At 43.3% G+C, this 19556-nt stretch overlaps 1 protein-coding gene across 4 annotated transcripts in view; it reads right to left on the bottom strand.

Moving 5' to 3' along the window:
- The window catches only part of PCYT2 (phosphate cytidylyltransferase 2, ethanolamine), a 29176-nt gene extending 10701 nt beyond the window's left edge, over nt 1-18475 (bottom strand). The window contains exons 1-7 of one of the 4 annotated variants that reach the window (XM_077328058.1): nt 18290-18475; nt 11026-11114; nt 9787-9948; nt 9600-9666; nt 7658-7742; nt 6284-6328; nt 1751-1792 (exon numbers count right to left, since the gene is read on the bottom strand). In XM_077328058.1, coding sequence (XP_077184173.1) covers nt 1751-1792; nt 6284-6328; nt 7658-7742; nt 9600-9666; nt 9787-9948; nt 11026-11114; nt 18290-18378 — 579 coding nt within the window. In that variant the 5' untranslated portion in view covers nt 18379-18475. Of the gene's footprint in view, nt 1-1750; nt 1793-6283; nt 6329-7657; nt 7743-9599; nt 9667-9786; nt 9949-11025; nt 11115-17767; nt 18085-18289 lie in introns of those variants that run through there. The other 3 variants (XM_077328057.1, XM_077328060.1, XM_077328059.1) reach the window with 3 other exon arrangements.
- Between the last annotated feature and the right edge of the window lie 1081 nt (nt 18476-19556).

The raw sequence follows: 19556 nt of genomic DNA, 5'->3' as shown, positions 1-19556 counted from the left end.
GGATAGAGCCTGGGAAGCACAAGAACCTCCGTGGTGTGTCCTCCAAACCATCAATTTCTCCAGGGCAACTGAGTTTTGTACTCAGCGGATGAGCTGTAATTCCAGGGCCCTCCCAGGTGCCACCTGGAAGCTGGCAATCTTAGGACCTAATGAAAGCATGGTTTCCTCTTCCAATACCCCATTTGTTTAATGTTTGCACTTACCATTTGGTATATTAACTATATTAACTACAAATCAATTCTATCTTGTGATTTATTTCTTGTAAGACAATCATATTAAACAAGTTATTAGAATACTATGTGAAGTTCCATGTAAGTTATATAATGTTCAGTGTAAACCACCCAGAGCTGCAAAGAAATGGGCGGTATAGAAATCTAAATAAATAAATAAAATAAAGTGTATGAGGATGAAAAGCACCAAAAAAAGAAGTGAACATCATCTGATGCTACTCCCAGCAAACTAACAGCCTCACTGGCTGAGTACTACCACATAAGAAGAGCCTTCCCCCAGGTAGATGCCAAGGACCTCAGATGCACCAGTAGAAAGGGGTCAGCCAACCCACCTTTTATCTTCAGTCAGGGGCTATTCCGTGATGTAGGAGAGTGCAAAGGATGCCACTGAAGACACCATCCTTGGTCCCTGACCTGGATAGCCTAGACAAGCTTGATCTCACCAGATCTTGGAAGCTAAGCAGTGGATGGGAGTCCTCCAAGGAACACTAGAGTCATAATGTAGAGGCAGGAAATGTCTCTTGCCTGGCTGCTAGACAATTCTAGAATCTCCTGGCTACACTATACACACGCCATACAATAAATAAATAATGATCATCCTTAGTCCTGTTCTTGGAGCTAACTGGCAAACCCTTTTGCCTTTCACCATTTTGACCCAACTGAGGAATCATCAAAACTGTATTCTTTTTCATGTGAAATTCACCTTAGTTGAAATAAGATAGCTAGATGGAGCAAATTCATTTTATGGGAAATGATCAATAATGAGCCATTAATAGTATTTTAAGCTTAAGTGTGATAAGAGTATTAATAAAGACTTTGATTTTGGGGGGAAATTATAATTTCATTACTCTTTGCTTGACTTGTTACTGATGTGGATTTAGATTTGGTTAAAAAAGTAATAATGTAGATATATCAATATTTTTGAATAAATTATTCTTACATGGTTCTTACATTCTTACATATGTTGATTATATATAGAAAAACACAAAAACACATACTTATTACTTTAAAGGGGAAAAGTGATTCGTTCATTAACAGAAGGGTAACAGATCAGGATTATTTAAATAGCTTGGTTAGGAAGAAGCACCTCTGAGAAAAAAAAACCTTAATGGAAATACCAGGTTGGCAGAGCCTTTTGGCTAAGGAACTCAAGAACTTGGAAGATAGTCAATGGAAAGAGACCAGAAGTTAAGATTAACAGAAGGAGATGAAAGGATGGGAAACAACATATAATAAATTACAGGATTTTATGGGGGAAAATAACCCTACTGAATATTAAAGTAAATGAACAGAAAAGAACTGTAAAATTTAAAGGGCGAGAACAAGCTATTCAAAGGTAGATTTGATCAACAACTAAAATATTGGCAAAAGGTAAAACCATATTATGATAATAATATGTTTGTTTAGGAGATGTTTAGAATGGATTTAGGAGACATAATCTGAAGCTTAAGGCATTTACACACTGAAGTTTAAGGCATTAGCAGAATATGTGGAGAAAAATGTTCAAGATGATTACTTACAGATAATATTGTTGGACTATCATGGTTTGCCCAAGTAGGCACCTATTGGAATAGATGGGGCAGTTAGGATTTGGTATAAAAAAAAGTGAAGAAGTTTAAAAAGTTGTATTTCTTCAAGTAAAAAAGAATTATTTAAGAATATTTGGGAGAATAAAGGTTTAAGTATACAAGGAAAGCACAATGTTAGCTTTTAATGATCTTCATCTTGATACCTTGCCTAGAAATCATTGTTAAACATGTTTCACTGGGCTGTTCTAACATAAAGGCATCAGGTAAATGGAGCAACCCATTTAGTCTTAACTTTTAAAAAATAAAGAGCAGATTATACAGGAAATTCATAAATTACTGAGAGGCGTTGGAGTAATCAAAGACAGAAGAAGAAACAGGCTTTCACTGGAAGATAATATCTTGTAAACATATGATTTTTGACCATAGGTTGCAGTGGGTCTTTTAAAGGTTCTTTTGGTAAATGAGGCTTAATTACTCAACAAGAGAAGGAAGTAGGTGCTTTATTTCTACAGAAAACCCAACTTAAGACAAACAATGAACACTGTCTGAAGCATATGAAGTTGTAGGATGTATTGGAAGCGGCTGGTCCCAGGAAAGGAGTGTGGGGGGGTGAAATTATATTACGAGATTAAAAAAACAAAAATCAAAAACTGTGCTGTATGTTAAAAGAAGAATTAGGAAGGTATGTGATATTGAATTCTTTTCATGAACCATACACTGAACATGTAAAATTTTATAAACCTCCAAAGAACGAGATAAGTTTGTGAAGGGACATATTTTTATGATATGAGATTTTAATGGAGTGATATTAACAGATGCATTAACAGATAACGTAAGATCTTTAGTCAAATCTGTTCTGAAAATGTCATTTAAATCCTACAGGTCAAGATCATGCTTTTTATTTAGTACCTAATATTTTTTATTGAATGGTTTTTCCTCATTATTATGATAAAAATTCAGCAGATTAAGTCTAATGTTGGTCATCGGTGACTCTCAGCTGAGAGGCATGGAATAGCATGTGGATAGGCCTTACACCCTAGTTCAAGAGTTGTGTTGCTTGCCAGGGTCAAAGATTAAACATATTACTGACAGGATGTCAAAACTGATAAACCCGAATGGGGACAATATGCAACCTGGGCTGAATGGTATGCACCCCAGAGTGCTCAAAGAATTTTCTGGAGAGCTTGTGGAATCCTTCTCCACCATCTTTAGGACCTCTTGGAGGACTGGAGAGGTACCAGAAGACTGGAGGAGAGCAAATAAAGGAGGAGAGATGACCCAGGAAATGACAGGCCAGTGAGTCTAACCTCAACTGCATGGAAGATAACGGAACAGATTTTAAAAGAGGTGATCTGCAATCATCTGGAGAACAATTTGTTGATCTAGAGAAGTCAGCATGGATTTGTCTCCAACACTTCCTACCAGACCAACCTGCTTTCCTCCTCTGACCAAGTGATGGCCTTATTAGATCATGGAAACTCAGTGGATGTTGTTTACTTAGATTTCAATAAGGCTTTTGACAAGGTTTCTCATGATGTTCTGATGGGTAAACTGGAGGACAGTAGACTGGATTTTTGGAGGGTTAGGTGGTTAGGGAACTGGCTAGAAAACCATACCCAAAGAGTGGTTGTCAGTGGTATTTCATCAGAGTGGAGGGAGGTGGGAGTACTGGACCCAGTACTGTGCCACAGGGCACAGTACTAGGTCCAGGACTTTTCAACGTTTTTATCAATGATCTGGACGAAGGAGTAGGAGGACTCATTAAATTTGTGTGACACCAAATTGGGAGGAGGACTGAACACCCCAGAAGATATAGAGTCCAACAAGATCTGAACATGCTAGAAATGTGGGCAAATGAGAACAAGATGCTATTCAATAATGAGAAGTGCAGAGTTCACCATCTGGGTCACAATAAAGAGAAGCATGCATACTGGATGGGAGATACACTTCTGGGTAGTAGTGTATGTGAACATAATCTTGGTGTACTTGTGGACTGTAAGCTAAATATGAACAGACCATGTGATGCAGCAGTAAAGAAGGCATATGCAGTCTTGGGCTGTATCAACAGTGGTATCACTTCAAAATTACAAGATGTCATAGTCACACTGTATACTGCATTGGTCAGACCCCACTTGGAGTACTGTGTGCAGTTCTAGAGGTCTCACTTCAAAAATTATATGGACAAAATTGGGAGGGTTCAGAGGAGAGTGACAAGAATGATCTGGGGCCTGGAGACCAAGCCCTATGAATAAAGGCCAAAGGACTTGAGAATGTTCAGCCTGGAGAAGAGGAGGTTGAGAGGAGACATGAATGTTGTCTTTAAGAATTTGAAAGGTTCTTGAGTCTATGATTCAGTCTGGAACATATACAAACCATGGTTCTATTATGATATCTTGAATTCTGAGAGAAAACTTCTGAGACTATATATACTTGAAAACTTGTTTCAAGGAACAAAGGGATTAGACAAGTGCAGGGCAGTTGGAATAAATGTTTTTGATAATTAGAGGTCAGCTAGGCCATGGTAGAGCATGCCATTTATTTAAAATCATACAAAAGATTCAAAGGTATTGGCAACAGGAAACATACTTGAAACTGGAGAGTAAGGCAACAAGGAACTCTCAAATGACAGAACAGAATGTTTTAAAATTGCAATCAGAATTGAAAAATGTGCATTGTAAAAGAGTTAGAGAAATATATGAGATGAACATTTTGAATTCGGAAATGAGCCTTCAGAGGTGTTATCAAAGATTATTATTGAGAAAAGAAAAACATGATTAAAATGCCATGTGAATCAATTTTGGTTATCTTAGTCAAAAACCATACTTCTCACTGAAAACATATATACCTTTGATTTTGCATATTAATTTGCTTTTTTAATACTTGTGATTTTTAAGTTGGTACAGTATCTAGTGAGAAATCCAGAGACAACACAACCACCAAACTGTGCATATATAAGTAGCAAGCAGCCCCCCTGTTTCCACACATACACTCTGCCTCAGTCTGGTCCATTGCTACATTCAGAGGAGCAGAATGGAATAGCTCCCTCATGTGACTGGCCTGGACATAATTTACAAAACTAGTTCAATCAACATCTCTTCGGTTTTATTTTATATCCAAGGTGCCAAAAGAAACTTCTTCGAGGCCAGAGGCAGAACAAGAGCCCTGAGAATGCATGCAGGCCAGATAAGACATAGTCTTCTTCCCACGTAAATCTCCCTATTGTATAAATGAAAAAGGACAGATATTGGAGAAACTCAAAGTAGCTCCAGACTGAGTAAGCAAAGATCTAAACAAAGCCCTCAGTGGGACTAAAAAACAGCTGCAGTGAACCCCAAATAAACTCATTGGTTAATGAGCTGATTTTCGTCAAGTGCTTCTCAATATGTAGCCTACTCCAGAAACAAAGATGCAACAAGCAGCAAACAGACACTCCCTTGGGCATGTTAGCAAATGACTAGTGCCAGATGAATCTGTGTCTGCTGAAGTCTAGAGCTTCACTCTGTACCTTTTAACTTGCTGCTGGATCAGGAGACAATAGGTTTTCCAGGTCCTCCCTGGCCACCTCCCTGGGGGGGGGGGGGGTAGGATTGCCAGTTCCAGGCTGGGAAACTCCTGGAGATTTGGGGGTAGAGCCCGGGGAGGACAGAGACCTCAGTGGGGTACAGTACCATAGAGTCCTCACTTCAAGACATTCATTTTCCCTAGGGAAACTGATTGGTGTAGACTGGAGATAAGCAGTAATGGGGGGGGGGATCCCCAGGTCGCACCTGGAAGCTAGCATCCCTATGAGTCAAAGCAGTTGTTATTTATTCTGCCTTTTCCCTTTCCCAGATCTAGCTACAGTGTAATTTAAAGTCCTGCTCAATACATCTGTCAGGGGAGGGGGACAAAAGGTCAAGAAGAAAGTGTAGGGATTTCATCTCCAGGTTTACAGGCACATGGGGGGGTATCTCTGTTTGGCCAAGTGGTACATCTACAATGTACAATGGACTCCGGGGAATAGTAGAGGACAGGAAGGCCTGGAGGATCATTGTCCATGGGGTCGCGATGGGTCGGACACGACTTCGCACCTAACAACAACAACATCTACAAACCACCATGCCACAGTGTCCTGTATCTAGAAAGCAATTTTGTTTTTACGTCTCCTAAGATTTTACAATAATTAAAGCCCATGTTGTGATCAGTCTGAAATTGCTGGTCAAGATTCTTATAAAGTTGTTAGGAATAGACCGATTCAAGTGGATAGCCATGTTTGTCTGAAGTAGCACAACAAAATTTGAGTCCAATGGCATACACATGAAATCTTATGACTTGAATAAATCTTTGTTAGTCTTAAAGGTGCCATTGGACTCAATTTTTTATTATGAATAGACTGTAGAGCATATGGTATTAACTCACTTATTACTAAGTCATTCCTCCCTCATCATTTTCAAAGTCTAGCTTAGTCAGGGTATTCGCAGACAGGAAGGAACAACGTATATACACAACCAGGCCTTAGTTGTGATCATGGGCACTAACCCTTACCTTCCCAAAGTTATCTTTGTGCTTCCGATAATCCATATCTTCTTCCTGTGAATCAAAAAGTCTGTGTCAATGGTGAATAATTCTTGCTGGGTTCTTCCAGTTCAGGAACAAAATATGATGAACTTTGCATCAGATCAGGCACAGTTGTCATTACATTTACCCACAATGACATAAGCTCTCAATAGGAACTTGCACAGATATTGTATATGATACGGCTGGGGTTCATCTTCAACCACCCATAAAGCACAAAGTGAAACGTCAAAAACAGATGTTTTTGACCCACTCGCAAATGTAGTCTTGAGGAAATGATCACACCGCCGATCTGAGAAACTAATGCCACCTTGCACTGCTACACACAGGCCATGGCAGCCACCCCCCTTCTCTGTGCAACCCACTTAAACTCCTTTTCCTTGGCCTCCCAGCACTGCCATCTGGTGATCCACACAAACAACATTTCCCCTCTCTTTCCTCACCACCAGTTCACCCACACAGTACATGAACGGTAGTAGTCTGACTTCATTTCAAAGGCTACTTCATCACACATATGCTTCATTATGTTTTTTGGCATCTGCAACCTAGAAGGCTTCTGCCAAGCAACACTGGTCCTGGTACATATCACAGAGATCAGCAGATTCCAGTCTCCTAGCTTTCCCCCAGACAGCTCTTAGTAGTCATAGAATCATAGAATCATAGAGTTGGAAGGGACCTCATTGGTCATCTAGTCCAACCCCCTGCACTATGCAGGACACTCACATCCCAATCGCTCATCTACTGTAACCTGCCACCCCTTTGCCTTCACAGAATTAGCCTCTCTGTCAGATGGCTATCCAGCCTCTGTTAATAAATTTCCAAAGATGGAGAACCCACCACCTTCCGAGGAAGCCTGTTCCACTGAGAAATCGCTCTAACTGTCAGGAACTTCTTCTGGATGTTTAGATGGAATTTCTTGTGAATTAATTTCATCCCATTCATTCTGGTCTGTCCCTCTGGGGCAAAAGAGAACAATTCTGCTCCATCCTCCATATGGCACCCTTTTAAATACTTGAAGATGGTTATCAGATCCCCTATCAGTTGTCCCCTCTCTAGGCTAAACAGACCAATCTCCCCCAACCTTTTTTCATATGTCTTGGTCTCCAAACCCCTCACCATCTTTGTTGCCCTCCTCTGGACACGTTCCAATTTGTCAACATCCCTCTTCAACTGGGGCACCCAAAACTGAACACAGTACTCCAAGTGAGGCCGAACCAGAGTACAGTAAAGTCAGAAACATTATTGCAACCTGCCCAGGAAGCAACCCCTAGACTAGAAGGCCATAGGAAACTGATGGAGACAAGAAGTCACTGTATCCCCTGTCCACGTCCGTCTTTGACTCACGATATTACTGTGGTGAGCCTTGGTCATAAGCAGCATACGGCCAACCAGATCTGTGGTAGACACTCCCTGAGTGCGTTTACATTCCCTGCAATAAGACAAGGTCAGAGTGAGACAGGCGCTCTGGAAACAGCTACTAGGAGTATCTATCATGTCCTCAGTTTTGGATCTCCTTACTGCAGTGAGAATATTCCTGAGACACACTATGATTAACCCAATATTGAGATTGAGATCACCCTGCTCTACTGTTTACTTTGAGACCTGATCACACATGCACCTTAAAAAAAAAGGGGGGGTTGCCGGAAAGAGATGCAATAGGGAAAGGGGATTTAGGAGGAAATTATTTTGGCCTATTCTGAAAGGTTTGTTTTTTTTAGATTTGATTTCTCTGTGTTTATCTGGGATTTTCTTCTCTTTCCAAAACTCAAATTAGGAATTACAACTTGAAGTGAATTCTATTGTTTCATGACTGAAAGCATTTAAGTATTTAAAAATACATTTAAGGTTCCGTATGTCCCAGTGCAGGACTCTCCCTCTCTCTCCTCTAAGCTCAATGGTCGCCTTTCTTCACAGTAAAAACCAAAGGGGGGAGGGGGTTAAACTGTTTCATTAACTTCACTAGTACTGAGTGGATTTTGCCCAGTCTGAAATCAACACGTTATTTCGCTTGGAGAGACCCCCCTCTCCACTTCTAGCAGATAAAAAAACAAGAAACCCAACTGTACAGCTTGCAATCCTTATTAGTGGAAAAGAGCAAGAGTCTAAAAGCAACATCTTAACGACTAACAAAATTTGTGGCAAGGCATGAGCATTCCTGAGTTGCTGCTCACTTCTTCAGATACAGCTAGAATATGAGTCCATCTGTCCTTGTATCTTGGAGAGTGGTGTGATTTCAGATGCTGAATGATCATAGTAGGCATTGTTAATGAGACAGGAAACCTAAGTCTCAATTCAGTCCAGAAGGATGCATTCTCTTGAGCAGGGGTAGTCAAACTGTGGCCCTCCAGATGTCCATGGACTACAATTCCCAGAAGCCCCTGCCAGCATTTGCTGGCAGAGGCTCCTGGGAATTGTAGTCCATGGACATCTAGAGGGCCGCAGTTTGACTACCCCTGCTCTTGAGCTTCATTATCAGTTGCAGTTCAGCAGTCTCTCTTTCTAATCTCCCTATGAAATTCCTTTGTAAGAGAACTGCTACTCTTAAGTCAGCAACTTAAAGTCCTGGAAGATTAAAATGTTTCCGCACTAATTTTTAAATGTGGTTTCTAATGTCAGATTTATATCCATTTATTCTTTGAATCTTCCTGGACTGAATTGAAATCTAGCTCTCACTACCAATGCTCCTATTTCCACACCTACCATCTCTCTGTATATCACAACTAATCCAATCAAACCTGCAATTGTCATTCATCTGCTATTGCCATTCAGCATCTGAAATCACCTTTATCAAGTTTATATCTCCAGTACCTGGTATTACACTTAACGGCATCCATGGCCCAGCCCAGTGACCTTTATGCCAGATCTGACCCTCATAACATATGAGTTCAACATCCCTGGTCTAGGCTTTCTCTCTTTCCTTGCACCCAGCTAAGCCAGTTCTTGCAAAACAGTAGTTTTGCAACAAGATGAAACAACTTTTCTCTATTTTAATTTCCCTCCCTCTTTTCCAAGTTTCTCATTAATTGGTCTCTTCTTTCACATAATTATTCTGCTGCGCCCCCCCCCCATTTTAGGAATGAAGAATCGACATGGAAGCAAGCAATGGCAAACTGCTTCCAAGCATCTCTTGCCTTAAAAACTCTATGGGGTCACTGTAAAAAAGCTGTGATTTGATGGCAAAAAATGGAGGAAGGCAAAAAAACAAAAAAAGGATGAAGGAAATAGGCTAGGTATGCCTCTGCACTATTCTGACATGAGCAGCATCGGTTAACAAGGAGAAAATTACCGGTATCTCCCAGCATTTTTCACTTCTTCATAAGTGTCCTTGCCATCCACAGTAAGTGTGATGTCATCTAGGAAGATAAAGAGCATTAGAACAGTGCTAGCAAACAGAAAGGTTCTGAAAACTTTAGTTGAGCATGGCTAGCACTAGTATGTACAAATGACTGACTACAAAAAGCTCATGTACTCACTTCCATGTACACAGAAGTCACAGTTGTATTTATCCAGAGTTTCTAGTGTTGTAACATAGGGAGCTCCTGGCACAATCTCATCCACCCACTTGATAGCTTTCACCATTTTGTATCTCTCTTCTTGTGTGAAGACAGGAGGACCTTTATGTTTGGAGATTTCCTCTGATTTTAAGAAGAACAATAGTTGTTAATATCACGCTGGATGCGAAGACAAGCAAGAAAGGGTGGCTATCATAATCAAATGTATCTCCCAAATAGTCAAGTGACATCTGGCCAGCCATTGTTGGAGACAAAGTACTGATTAGACAGAACTTTTGATCTCTAAAGCAAAACAAATTATGTAAAGCACACTATCAGTACATTCAGTATTCAACAGCACTTGCCATTGATTTCCCCCAACCAATCTCAACAAACATTTAGGAAAATCTAATTTCCTTCAGCTACCCCCAACTGAATACACAGTAACTGATTCCCGTGTGTCTAAAACAGTTCTCAATAGGAATCCTTAAATCCTCAGCCTGTTATGAACACCTCTCTCCTCCTGGTAAGAACATAAAAGCAGCCCTGCTGGATCAGACCAGTTGTCCATCTAGTCCAGCATCCTGTCTCACAGAGTGGCCAGCTTTGGAGGTCCAACGAGGCCGAGGCTTTCACCTGATGTTCCCTCCTAGTTCCAGTATTAAGAGGGTTATGGCCCTTGAATGTGTCCATCCCCTTTAGTCACTGCAGCTAGTAGCCAGTGATAGACCTACTTTTCAGGAATCTGTCTCATCCCGTTAAATCTGTCTATGTTTGTATTCTCCAAGTCTATCTTTTATTATTTCCTAATTGTCCCTGTCCCACAGAACTCTGTTGACTTGCTCACAAAGCTATAAATGAATTGTCACAACACTTTTATCACAATCAGCGATAAGGACTCTTCCAAGAATGTGTATCTGAAGAGAGCTTGCATGGAGAAGATTGCTAAAAATTGCATTAACTAGCTGTACTGCTGTAATACCAGTAGACATACAGTCTGTAATAATTCCTACCCTTGGTCTAGGTATACTCAGCCTTATTTTAGGCCTAGAAAAAGCTCTAGAATCTGTGAATTCTAATGTCACAAGGATATTATGGACAGTAACAAAGTAATCTGGCAGGGGCTGGTTGAATCTGTTGTGACCATGTTTTCAGAAAGATATCTGGGAATCCTTAATAAAGGTGCTTCTGAAGCAGCCATCAGTAAAGACATTTCCTTACCATCGGTGTGGACTCCCACAATAAGATAATCCCCCATCGCATGAGCCTGGCGCAGCTGGTTGGAGTGCCCATAATGCACCATATCATAGCTATAAAATACAAGAGAGTTTGTGTGAAGAATTTGGCTTGGCACTGCTATCACAAGACTCTTTCTGTATCATGCATCGAATGCTACAGTGCCATCTGGGCTAGCTATCCACCCAGTACACCCCTGGTATTATTGACAGAGGCGGGCTCTCACAAGTAGTAAAGAATGGCCTTATTCCTAGGAAAATGAAACCGAGGTCTAACGGTACCCCCAAAGACTATTGGTATTTATTCTCGCATGAGCTTTCATGAACCGGAGCTCATTTCTTCAAAGGGTTTTATTCCTAGCTACTGAAAACTATTAAACAGACACCTACACTGTCTTCATCCGAAGTGTTATCCACTACCATGTTCTCGACACTATTTAGAGATGCATGTGCTCCAGTTCTAATAAAGAATTAAAGTATACTGCAAAGTCACAAGTATGTACAGAAACGTCACTAAGGAAGAGCAGGGATTGGTGAGCTACATTTCAAATTAAAAGTGGTCCACTTTGTAAGGACTAGGCACCCCCTACACACACACACACACACACACACACACACACACACACTTGCTTATTCTTTGAAAGTAATTCCCTTCCAGGATCACTTTGTAGCAGAGAAACAGCCATCAGACCATAACTCTGTCATTTTGGTTTAGCTTGCCCCTGAAAAGTACATATATTTAGAATTGCTGGTGAAGGACACTTGTTTGTATAATAATTTTATACTTATCATATTGTAATATCAGAATCCTTGAGCATATTTTCTAAGTCCAAATGCCTCCCTACAACAATTTTCAGGGACAAAGACAAGCATGAATCCTCCTTTTGGCACTGAAAAAAAAAGTGTGTGTGTGTGTGTGTGTGGGGAGAAATATTGGCTCATAAGCAATGCTGAGCTCAACCCTCCAACTAGTGATTCATTACGCCTCTATTCCCATGCAAGGAAACAGAGCCTTTTGCCTGCCTTTCTTCTTTTTCAACTCTTTGTGGCTTCCCCTGTGTAGTATTTTATTCTGAAAAGTTGACTATAATATGATATACACTGTGTGTCTGCAGAACATTTATTGCAATATTTTTTATTCATCTGCTGACAAACTTTTCAAGCTCAAGGCACACTGGGACTGGCTCCTTGGGACTGCATACAGAATAAAGCACTCATGTATTTTGGCTTCCGCTGCTGTTTGCATTGCAGTTGGTTGCAGCTTTTCTCCTCCTGCTGATAAGGGACTAGGAAAACAGAGAAGGAGATGTTAAATATTCTCCCAAAGAGGAAAACACTCCACAAGTAAGTGAACTACTCATAGACTCTAAATTAGGGAGGGATCTTGTTTTGCTAGAAGGAAATGAATACCTGGGGCCCATTGGCACAAGTCATGTAAACCACATTCTGTTGTAGGTGTACAAAATCCACTTGTATCAGCTTTGTAAATCAAATGATGTCAACACAGCACTGAATGCATTGTAACATCTGACACACTTGAAATGCAATTATAAGTTAAGCTTCCTGCATGGTCATTAGTCAAAAACTTGGTACAACATGTTACATCTTTATGTGCACATTTATAACTTTTTCTTCGTACCAGTAGTGGGAGAAGTACATAGTACGTAGCTATCGTATTGCAATATACTGTTGTGTCTTGGAGCCAGCATTCCTAAGGATACCTTTCAATGACCATAGACCTCACTTACCCTGATGACATGGGGAGAAATTTCTCAACCTTCCCATACACCCTGTAACCTATACTGAAAGCTGGCAGAGATAAATACAAGCAGTTTATGCATCCTTCTCATACACACACACACACACACAAGGATATACGGTCACAAGAGATGACATGCAAGATGCTAGATTCATTGTGTTTCACGATTACACAACATTCTTGCTAACATTTGAAGTTATTCCTGAAGTTGGCTGTTGCTGAGAAAATAAAAAAAAATTCCTTTAGGATCAAGGTCTTTCCATAACAAGTATGTTGTCTCTTCATGGAATTCACAATTAGGGCTGATTGTGCTACCCAAATCCTGGAATGCTGTGATAACAGCATATGCTATCTGCTAACAAGGCAATCGAGACTATTAATGAAAACTTGCCTTGCCTGTTCTGTTCCACACCAAGCCATGTGGATTAAACACTCTGCCAATGCAAGACATTCCAACTGCACTTCTCAAAGCTCATTGACTAAGCTGCTAGGAATGCCATGCAAGGCATGCAAAAAGATTGCATCTAACAGAATTGCATAAGCAGACTGCTACTAAATGAAGCTGTAAGCACAGAAGTCACATGTTCCTAAGGCATTTGTGCTCCCAAGCATGAATAAAACATTTATTAGATGCTGTCAACATTAGTCTAGCTCAATTACCAACTGAATGCTGGAGGGCATGGAAGACAGGATAAGAACAACCTTGTATGGAGCTGCCTGGGGAGGGGGATTAAATTGCATCAAGACAACTTGGGTTCAAATCTCCACTCAGCCATGAAGTTTTCTGGGCAATTTCAGGTCCACCACAGAAAAATTTACAGAGCATTTTTACAGAGAAAATGGGATAACTTCAGAGTTTGGGAAGACTAGGACACATATAAGAGCCTCTTGTGGCGCAGAGTGGTAAGGCAGCCGTCTGAAAGCTCTGCCCATGAGGCTGGGAGTTCGATCCCAGCAGCCGGCTCAAGGTTGACTCAGCCTTCCATCCTTCCGAGGTTGGCAAAATGAGTACCCAGCTTGCTGGGGGGTAAACGGTAATGACTGGGGAAGGCACTGGCAAACCACCCCGTATTGAGTCTGCCATGAAAACGCTAGAGGGCGTCACCCCAAGGGTCAGACATGACTCGGTGCTTGCACAGGGGATACCTTTACCTTTACCTTTAGGACACATATTTGACATAATGGTTCTGTGACTTTTGTTTACAACACACCAGTTCCACTCCTTAGACAGCCATCTTCTGATGGTATACTCTCCTAAGAATATCCAGTTTGAATCATTAGGTCATGGGTTGTCTCTGGCATGGTCTCCCAGAACGAGTGATGATGGTGCCTTCAATTACTGCATTCAGTAAAATAGTTTTTATTCTGGAGAGCATTTGCTGAAGTGTAAACCATTTTGGGCAAAGCTGGCTATCATTTAATCATTTGTGCCGTTTTACATTTTACGCTGTTTTTTGACTTTGCAGTGGTGTAATGGTTTCAAATTTTTGTTATTGTGACCTTGCAGGTTTTATTGATTTGCAATCTTAATTGGCTAATCTTTGGATACCTAAATCTGGTGACTGCAGCTGTGAACACACAGAAGAGACCTTTCTACAAACCTGAAAAGGGCCCCAGGTTTTCAGGAAATGTGAAATCTTTAAGAAGCCCCAAAATATTAGGGTGGGGGGGGATTAAAAAGTCAAACATGATAAAAGGAGAACCTGTAGCTTTAAGCAACATATTTTCTCAGTAACTGTTGCCAGGCTAGGTTGTTGTGAGGGAAAACTCAGGAGGTTTTCCAGGCTATTTTGGCCTCGAGGGAAGATTCATCAAAGCTAGGTCTGTCCATGGTACCAGCTCCAAATTGGGAAATTCCTAGGGATTTTTGGTGGAGTCTGAGGAAGACAAGGTTTGGGGAGGGGAGAGGCCTCAGCCGCCTAGTATGCCATAGTATCTACCTTCCAAAAGGGAGGGTTGTCAGATCCAGGTTGGGAAACTCCTGGAGATTTGGAGGTAGAGTCTGGGAAGCACAGGGACCTCAGTGGGGCACGAAGAGAAAAGAGTGGAGAAAAGAGTGTTTTCTCCAAAGCATCTATTTTCTCCAGGAGAAGTGATCTCTGTAATCTGGAAATAAGCTGCAATTTCAGGGAATTCCCAGGTCCCACCTGGAGGCCACCATCCCTGGGTCTGGAAGACCCAGGTTTGAATCCCCCTATTGTTTTGAAAGCCAGTTTGGTATAAAGAGCAGCAGCCTCTTATTTGGATAACTGGGTTTGAGTCCCCACCCCTCCCCCACATGCTACCAGCTATGTAACCTTGGGCCAGTCACAGCCTCTCAAATTTATCTCAACCTCACCTGCCTCACAGGGTGTCTTGTGGGGAGAGGAAGCGTAGGTGACTGTAGGCCACTTTGAGACTCCTTAAGGAAGTAAATAGACGGGTATGAAAACCAGCTTTTTTTTCTTCTTGGAAGCTCACTGGGTGATATTGGATCACTTACATAATTTCAGCCTAACAGGGTTGTTGTGAGATAAAAAGGGGGAGAGGAGAACAATGTAAGCTGCTTTCACCCTCACTGTGGATAAAGGCAGTATATAAATGATGTCAATAAATAATCAATATAGCTTAAGATGGATGGAGTGAATGACTGAGAATAGAATGAGGCAGGGAAGGGGGAGAGGATATGGGGATTGCTTATGGAATGGAAAGAGAAAATAGCATGAAAATGGGGATACAGGGAACAGTGAGGTGCTACCTCACAAGTCTTTATGGGCTCTTACCATGCGTGTGAGCCTGGCCTAGTGACTGGCATCACACTACTGGGCCACAGTTTTTCTAGGTAGAGACTTCTGGGAGTTGGGGAAGATTAAAACAGAAGGACCATAATTGTAGGTTTACAACCACAGTATCTCCTACACACCCTTTTAAAATCAGGAACCTAAATAGGTCCAGTGGATATTTTGTGTTCAACCATTGTGTACATTAGAAAAATGTTTTTGGACTATAGATAAATGTTAAGAGCCATTGATGAAGATAGTGGTTGAAAACAAGTTTTTCCCTTGGAGGCTGTGCTTATTTTCACAATTGTCAGCTCAGTTTACACTACAGAAAACGGCTGCTTTGGAGGCTGGACTTTGTGGAATTATATCCTGTTGGGCTCATTTCCCTCTCTAAACCTTATTCTCCATCCTAAAATCTCCAGGAATTTCACAACTTGGAGCTGGCAACCATAATGGTGGAACTGATCTCTATAGTTGGGAAACCTGTTGTTACTCCAGGACATCGTCAGGCCCTACCTGGAGATTGGCAACCCTATAAAGGGATAAGCAAGCAGAAAAATGGGAGAGGCTATGGCAGTGGTTCTCAACCCGGGGGTCGGGACCCCTTTGGGGGTTGAACGACCTTTTCCCAGGGGTCATGGCAGGGCGAGCAGCTTGGCTGGGGGGGGGGGGCGCCACCACTGTTGCCGCTCCTCCTGCAACTGCCCGTGCTTGGCCACAAGCCACCAGCCCACATCCCTTTACTGATGTCTCCAAATAAATTTTGTCTGAGGGAGGGTGCCTGCACACGAAAGCTCATGTCTTGAATAAATCTTTGTTGGTCTTAAAGGTGCCCCTGGACTCAATTTTTGTTCTTCCAAATTGTTGGTTTTCGTTACTCAGTTCATACCCTGCCCTTCTCTCCAGAGGAGTCCCAAAGTAGCCGACATCACTCCTTTTCCATTTAATTGACACAACTGCCTTGCGGGTAGATTGAGATAGAGCGTTTGTCTGTCTGGAGCAGAGGAAAAAAGCAAGATAGGCAAGGCGGGACAAGAGGCAGAACTGAACTGAGAAACCCCGGAAAAAAACAATTTATAGACAATCATGAACAATGGATCTTCACGTCATTGGTCAGTTTTGGTTTGATATTATGGTTGGGGGTCACCACAACATGAGGAACTGTATTAAAGGGTCACAGCATTAGGAAGGTTGAGAACCACTGGGCTATGGGGCTTTCAGAAAAAGGAAAGAGCAAATAGTGGGGCAAGGAAAATGAGATTATAAACTTGTATGTTTATAATCTCAAAGTCTGGCAAGAACAGAACAAGACACAAGAGAGAACATTCTGTTCATGGTTTCTGAACCCTTCTGCGGCATCAAAATGGTAGTAGTAACTGTGCAAGAGATATTGAAACACAAAAGCTCACGTAACCAGCTTTCTTCATCAGAGAAGGAAGGAGGCACTAGAAGGGCTAGGTCATTTCTACAAAGTTCTGAAATGCCTTGATACCTCTTCCCCTTGTGCCTCTTACATGCTCCCCCACCTATTTACCATTCTGGTTGATGGACCTAAAAGACATTTGCTTGGGTCTCTGTAAATCATCCCAGAATAATAAGGTATACTCAAGGCCACATGGAATCCTTGGCAATAATCATAAACAAGTGTCACAGTGGGGCCACTAAACACACACCTCATTATAACCAGGGGAATCCAGGGCACAGGATAACCTCCAGAATAGTTTCAATGAAGAAACGGAAGTTTATGACCCTCTCTAAACTCCAAAGTCCTTTCTACATTGTACATAGATGAGAACACCCAGTTCCTTTACAATAATAGATTTATTAGAACATTTAAACTTCCCCACTTCTGGCACAAGGCAATCAGCAGGGGAAGGAGTTAATGCAGCCACAGATTATCCAGCAACTGCCCAACTACCCACTACCAAAAACCTTGCTCTGGGATAGGTCTGGCTCTCAAGGCTCCAGTACTGCAAACTGCTGGTGGCTTGCCTAGTCTTCCACCCACTCAAAAAGCTCATGCTCGGTATCATTACATACAAAATCTAGAGAGTGCTAGTAAGAGGGGCTGCAAGACGAGAGATCTCCGTGCTGCCCCCCACCCCCCGCAAATGCCAACCAATTACAAGAACAAAACAAAACAAAACCGGATGGGTGGAAGGCCAAAGGAGTTGTGGATTGGGCTGAACAAGCAGGCAGGCACATACTTCTCTACCACACTTCCGCCCCTCTCCGTTAATAGTGCGCGGCGCAATCCGAGATTTACTCGGGAGGCAGCCCCGCGGCGGAGCCGGCGCCTGGGCACGGGCATCGGGGCACATCTAGTGGCGCTGCTCCTCAAGGGCCGTCAGCTGCCCAGGCTGCCCATGGCCGAAGGACACAGCCGTCAGGGATTCGCCTCCACCTCTGCAGCCAGGCCAGCCGAAGAGCCGAGGCATGCCCACCCAAGGGCGCCGCGGGAGGAGAGCGAAGCCTGCGCGGCCGCTTGCCCAGCGGGACCCCCGGCCAGGAGCGGAGCCGCCGAGGAGCTCGGCCACCCACCAACGCCGTCGAGGGCCGCGTGGCCGTTGCCGGGGAGACGCGCACGTTTTGCAGCGGCGGCAGCCCCTGGATGGTGGGAGCGGGACCCAAGCGGCCGTTGTCATAGAAATAGCGAGGGAGACACCCTAACCGCCGACTCGGTCGCCTGGGTTACAAGTACCGGGGGGGGGGGAGGGTTCCTCACTCACCATCCATCGCACCAGACACGCACAGGCCGGGCAGCGGCGGATGCACCACTGGAAGGCGAGGAGGCCCCCACAGACCCGTTCCGCAGCATCTCTAACGAGCAACTCCGCGCTGGACTCTTGGCGGCTGCCCTGACCCTCGAGCTGTCATTAGTCAGGACCTTCCCGCGTCACCTGATCAGTGACGTACTGAAGCGAACGCAAACACTCCCTTCTTCGGGGCATCACGTGACAAAGGAGGGCCTGCCTGCCTGCCGTGGTCTCGCCCCTTGGGAAGGAACTTCCCTTCTCACGTTGCCAGGAGCCTCCGGGGTGCTGAAGACGGCCCGGGGAAAGGCTTCGTCGCACACCCCTCACCCGGCGGCCAACTAGGCCAAGGCTGCGGCCCCCTGCCTTCCAGGCCCATGGACAACGGCTCTTGGCTGACACCGTGGCGATTTACCTACTTACTCTGCCAGGGTGTTTTCTCTGCGGAGCCACCTACCTCAGGGGCAGGGAGAGCGAGGAAGAGCATGCACGTGGCGCCACTTTCCTTTACCCAGCTCCCTGCACAGTTCAGGCAGCAAGGTGCATGACTTGCCAGCAGAGCAGGACCTCTCCTCTTCTGCCCCTCATTAGCTGGGGAGGGGTCTTTTCCAGATGCATTTGTCCTCATGGCAGGACCCTGCAAAGGTCAAGCACTACAGTTGCTGCTTCTGACTACCAACTGCAGCATCCTCATTGCCTTGCTTGTCTTTCAGGGTGGGGCAGGATTTTTTTGTTGGGGCCATAATTGCCAATTCCCCTCCCTCCAATGGAATTTATACCCATCATCAATCTTTCCCTGGAAACCTGAATCTCCCTCCCTTTAACTGTCCATGTCATTGTGAGCAGGCAGCATTTCCCTGCCCGTTCACAATCTACTGCAGCTTTTTTCGACCTTTTGACCATGGAGGAGCCTCTGAAATAATTTTTCAGGCTTCAAGGAGCCCCAGAAGTTATGTTGGCTGGCCATGCCTTCCTGCTGTGTCGCCCTGAAAGTGACATGTCACCAAAAGTGACAGCACCACTTGGGTTAGCAGGTAGGCTTGAGGAGGACTGGGGTGGAGGGAGAGACAGAAGATGATTTAAGCTGGGAGAGTAGGAGCCACAGTTCAGCAAACATTCGTCAAAGCAGTGCTGTACAAATAGCAGTTATTTGCACTTGTGCAATGGCACCAATTTCAATTTTTTTAACAAGGTGAATACAGGAAAAGTGTTGGAGCCTGGAAACCATTACTGAGCCTTCTTA

Source organism: Paroedura picta, chromosome 3, assembly GCF_049243985.1.
Source record: "Paroedura picta isolate Pp20150507F chromosome 3, Ppicta_v3.0, whole genome shotgun sequence".
NCBI lineage: Eukaryota > Metazoa > Chordata > Lepidosauria > Squamata > Gekkonidae > Paroedura > Paroedura picta.
The sequence above is the reverse complement of the archived record's forward strand: the minus strand, read 5'-3'. Positions and strand labels throughout refer to the sequence as shown.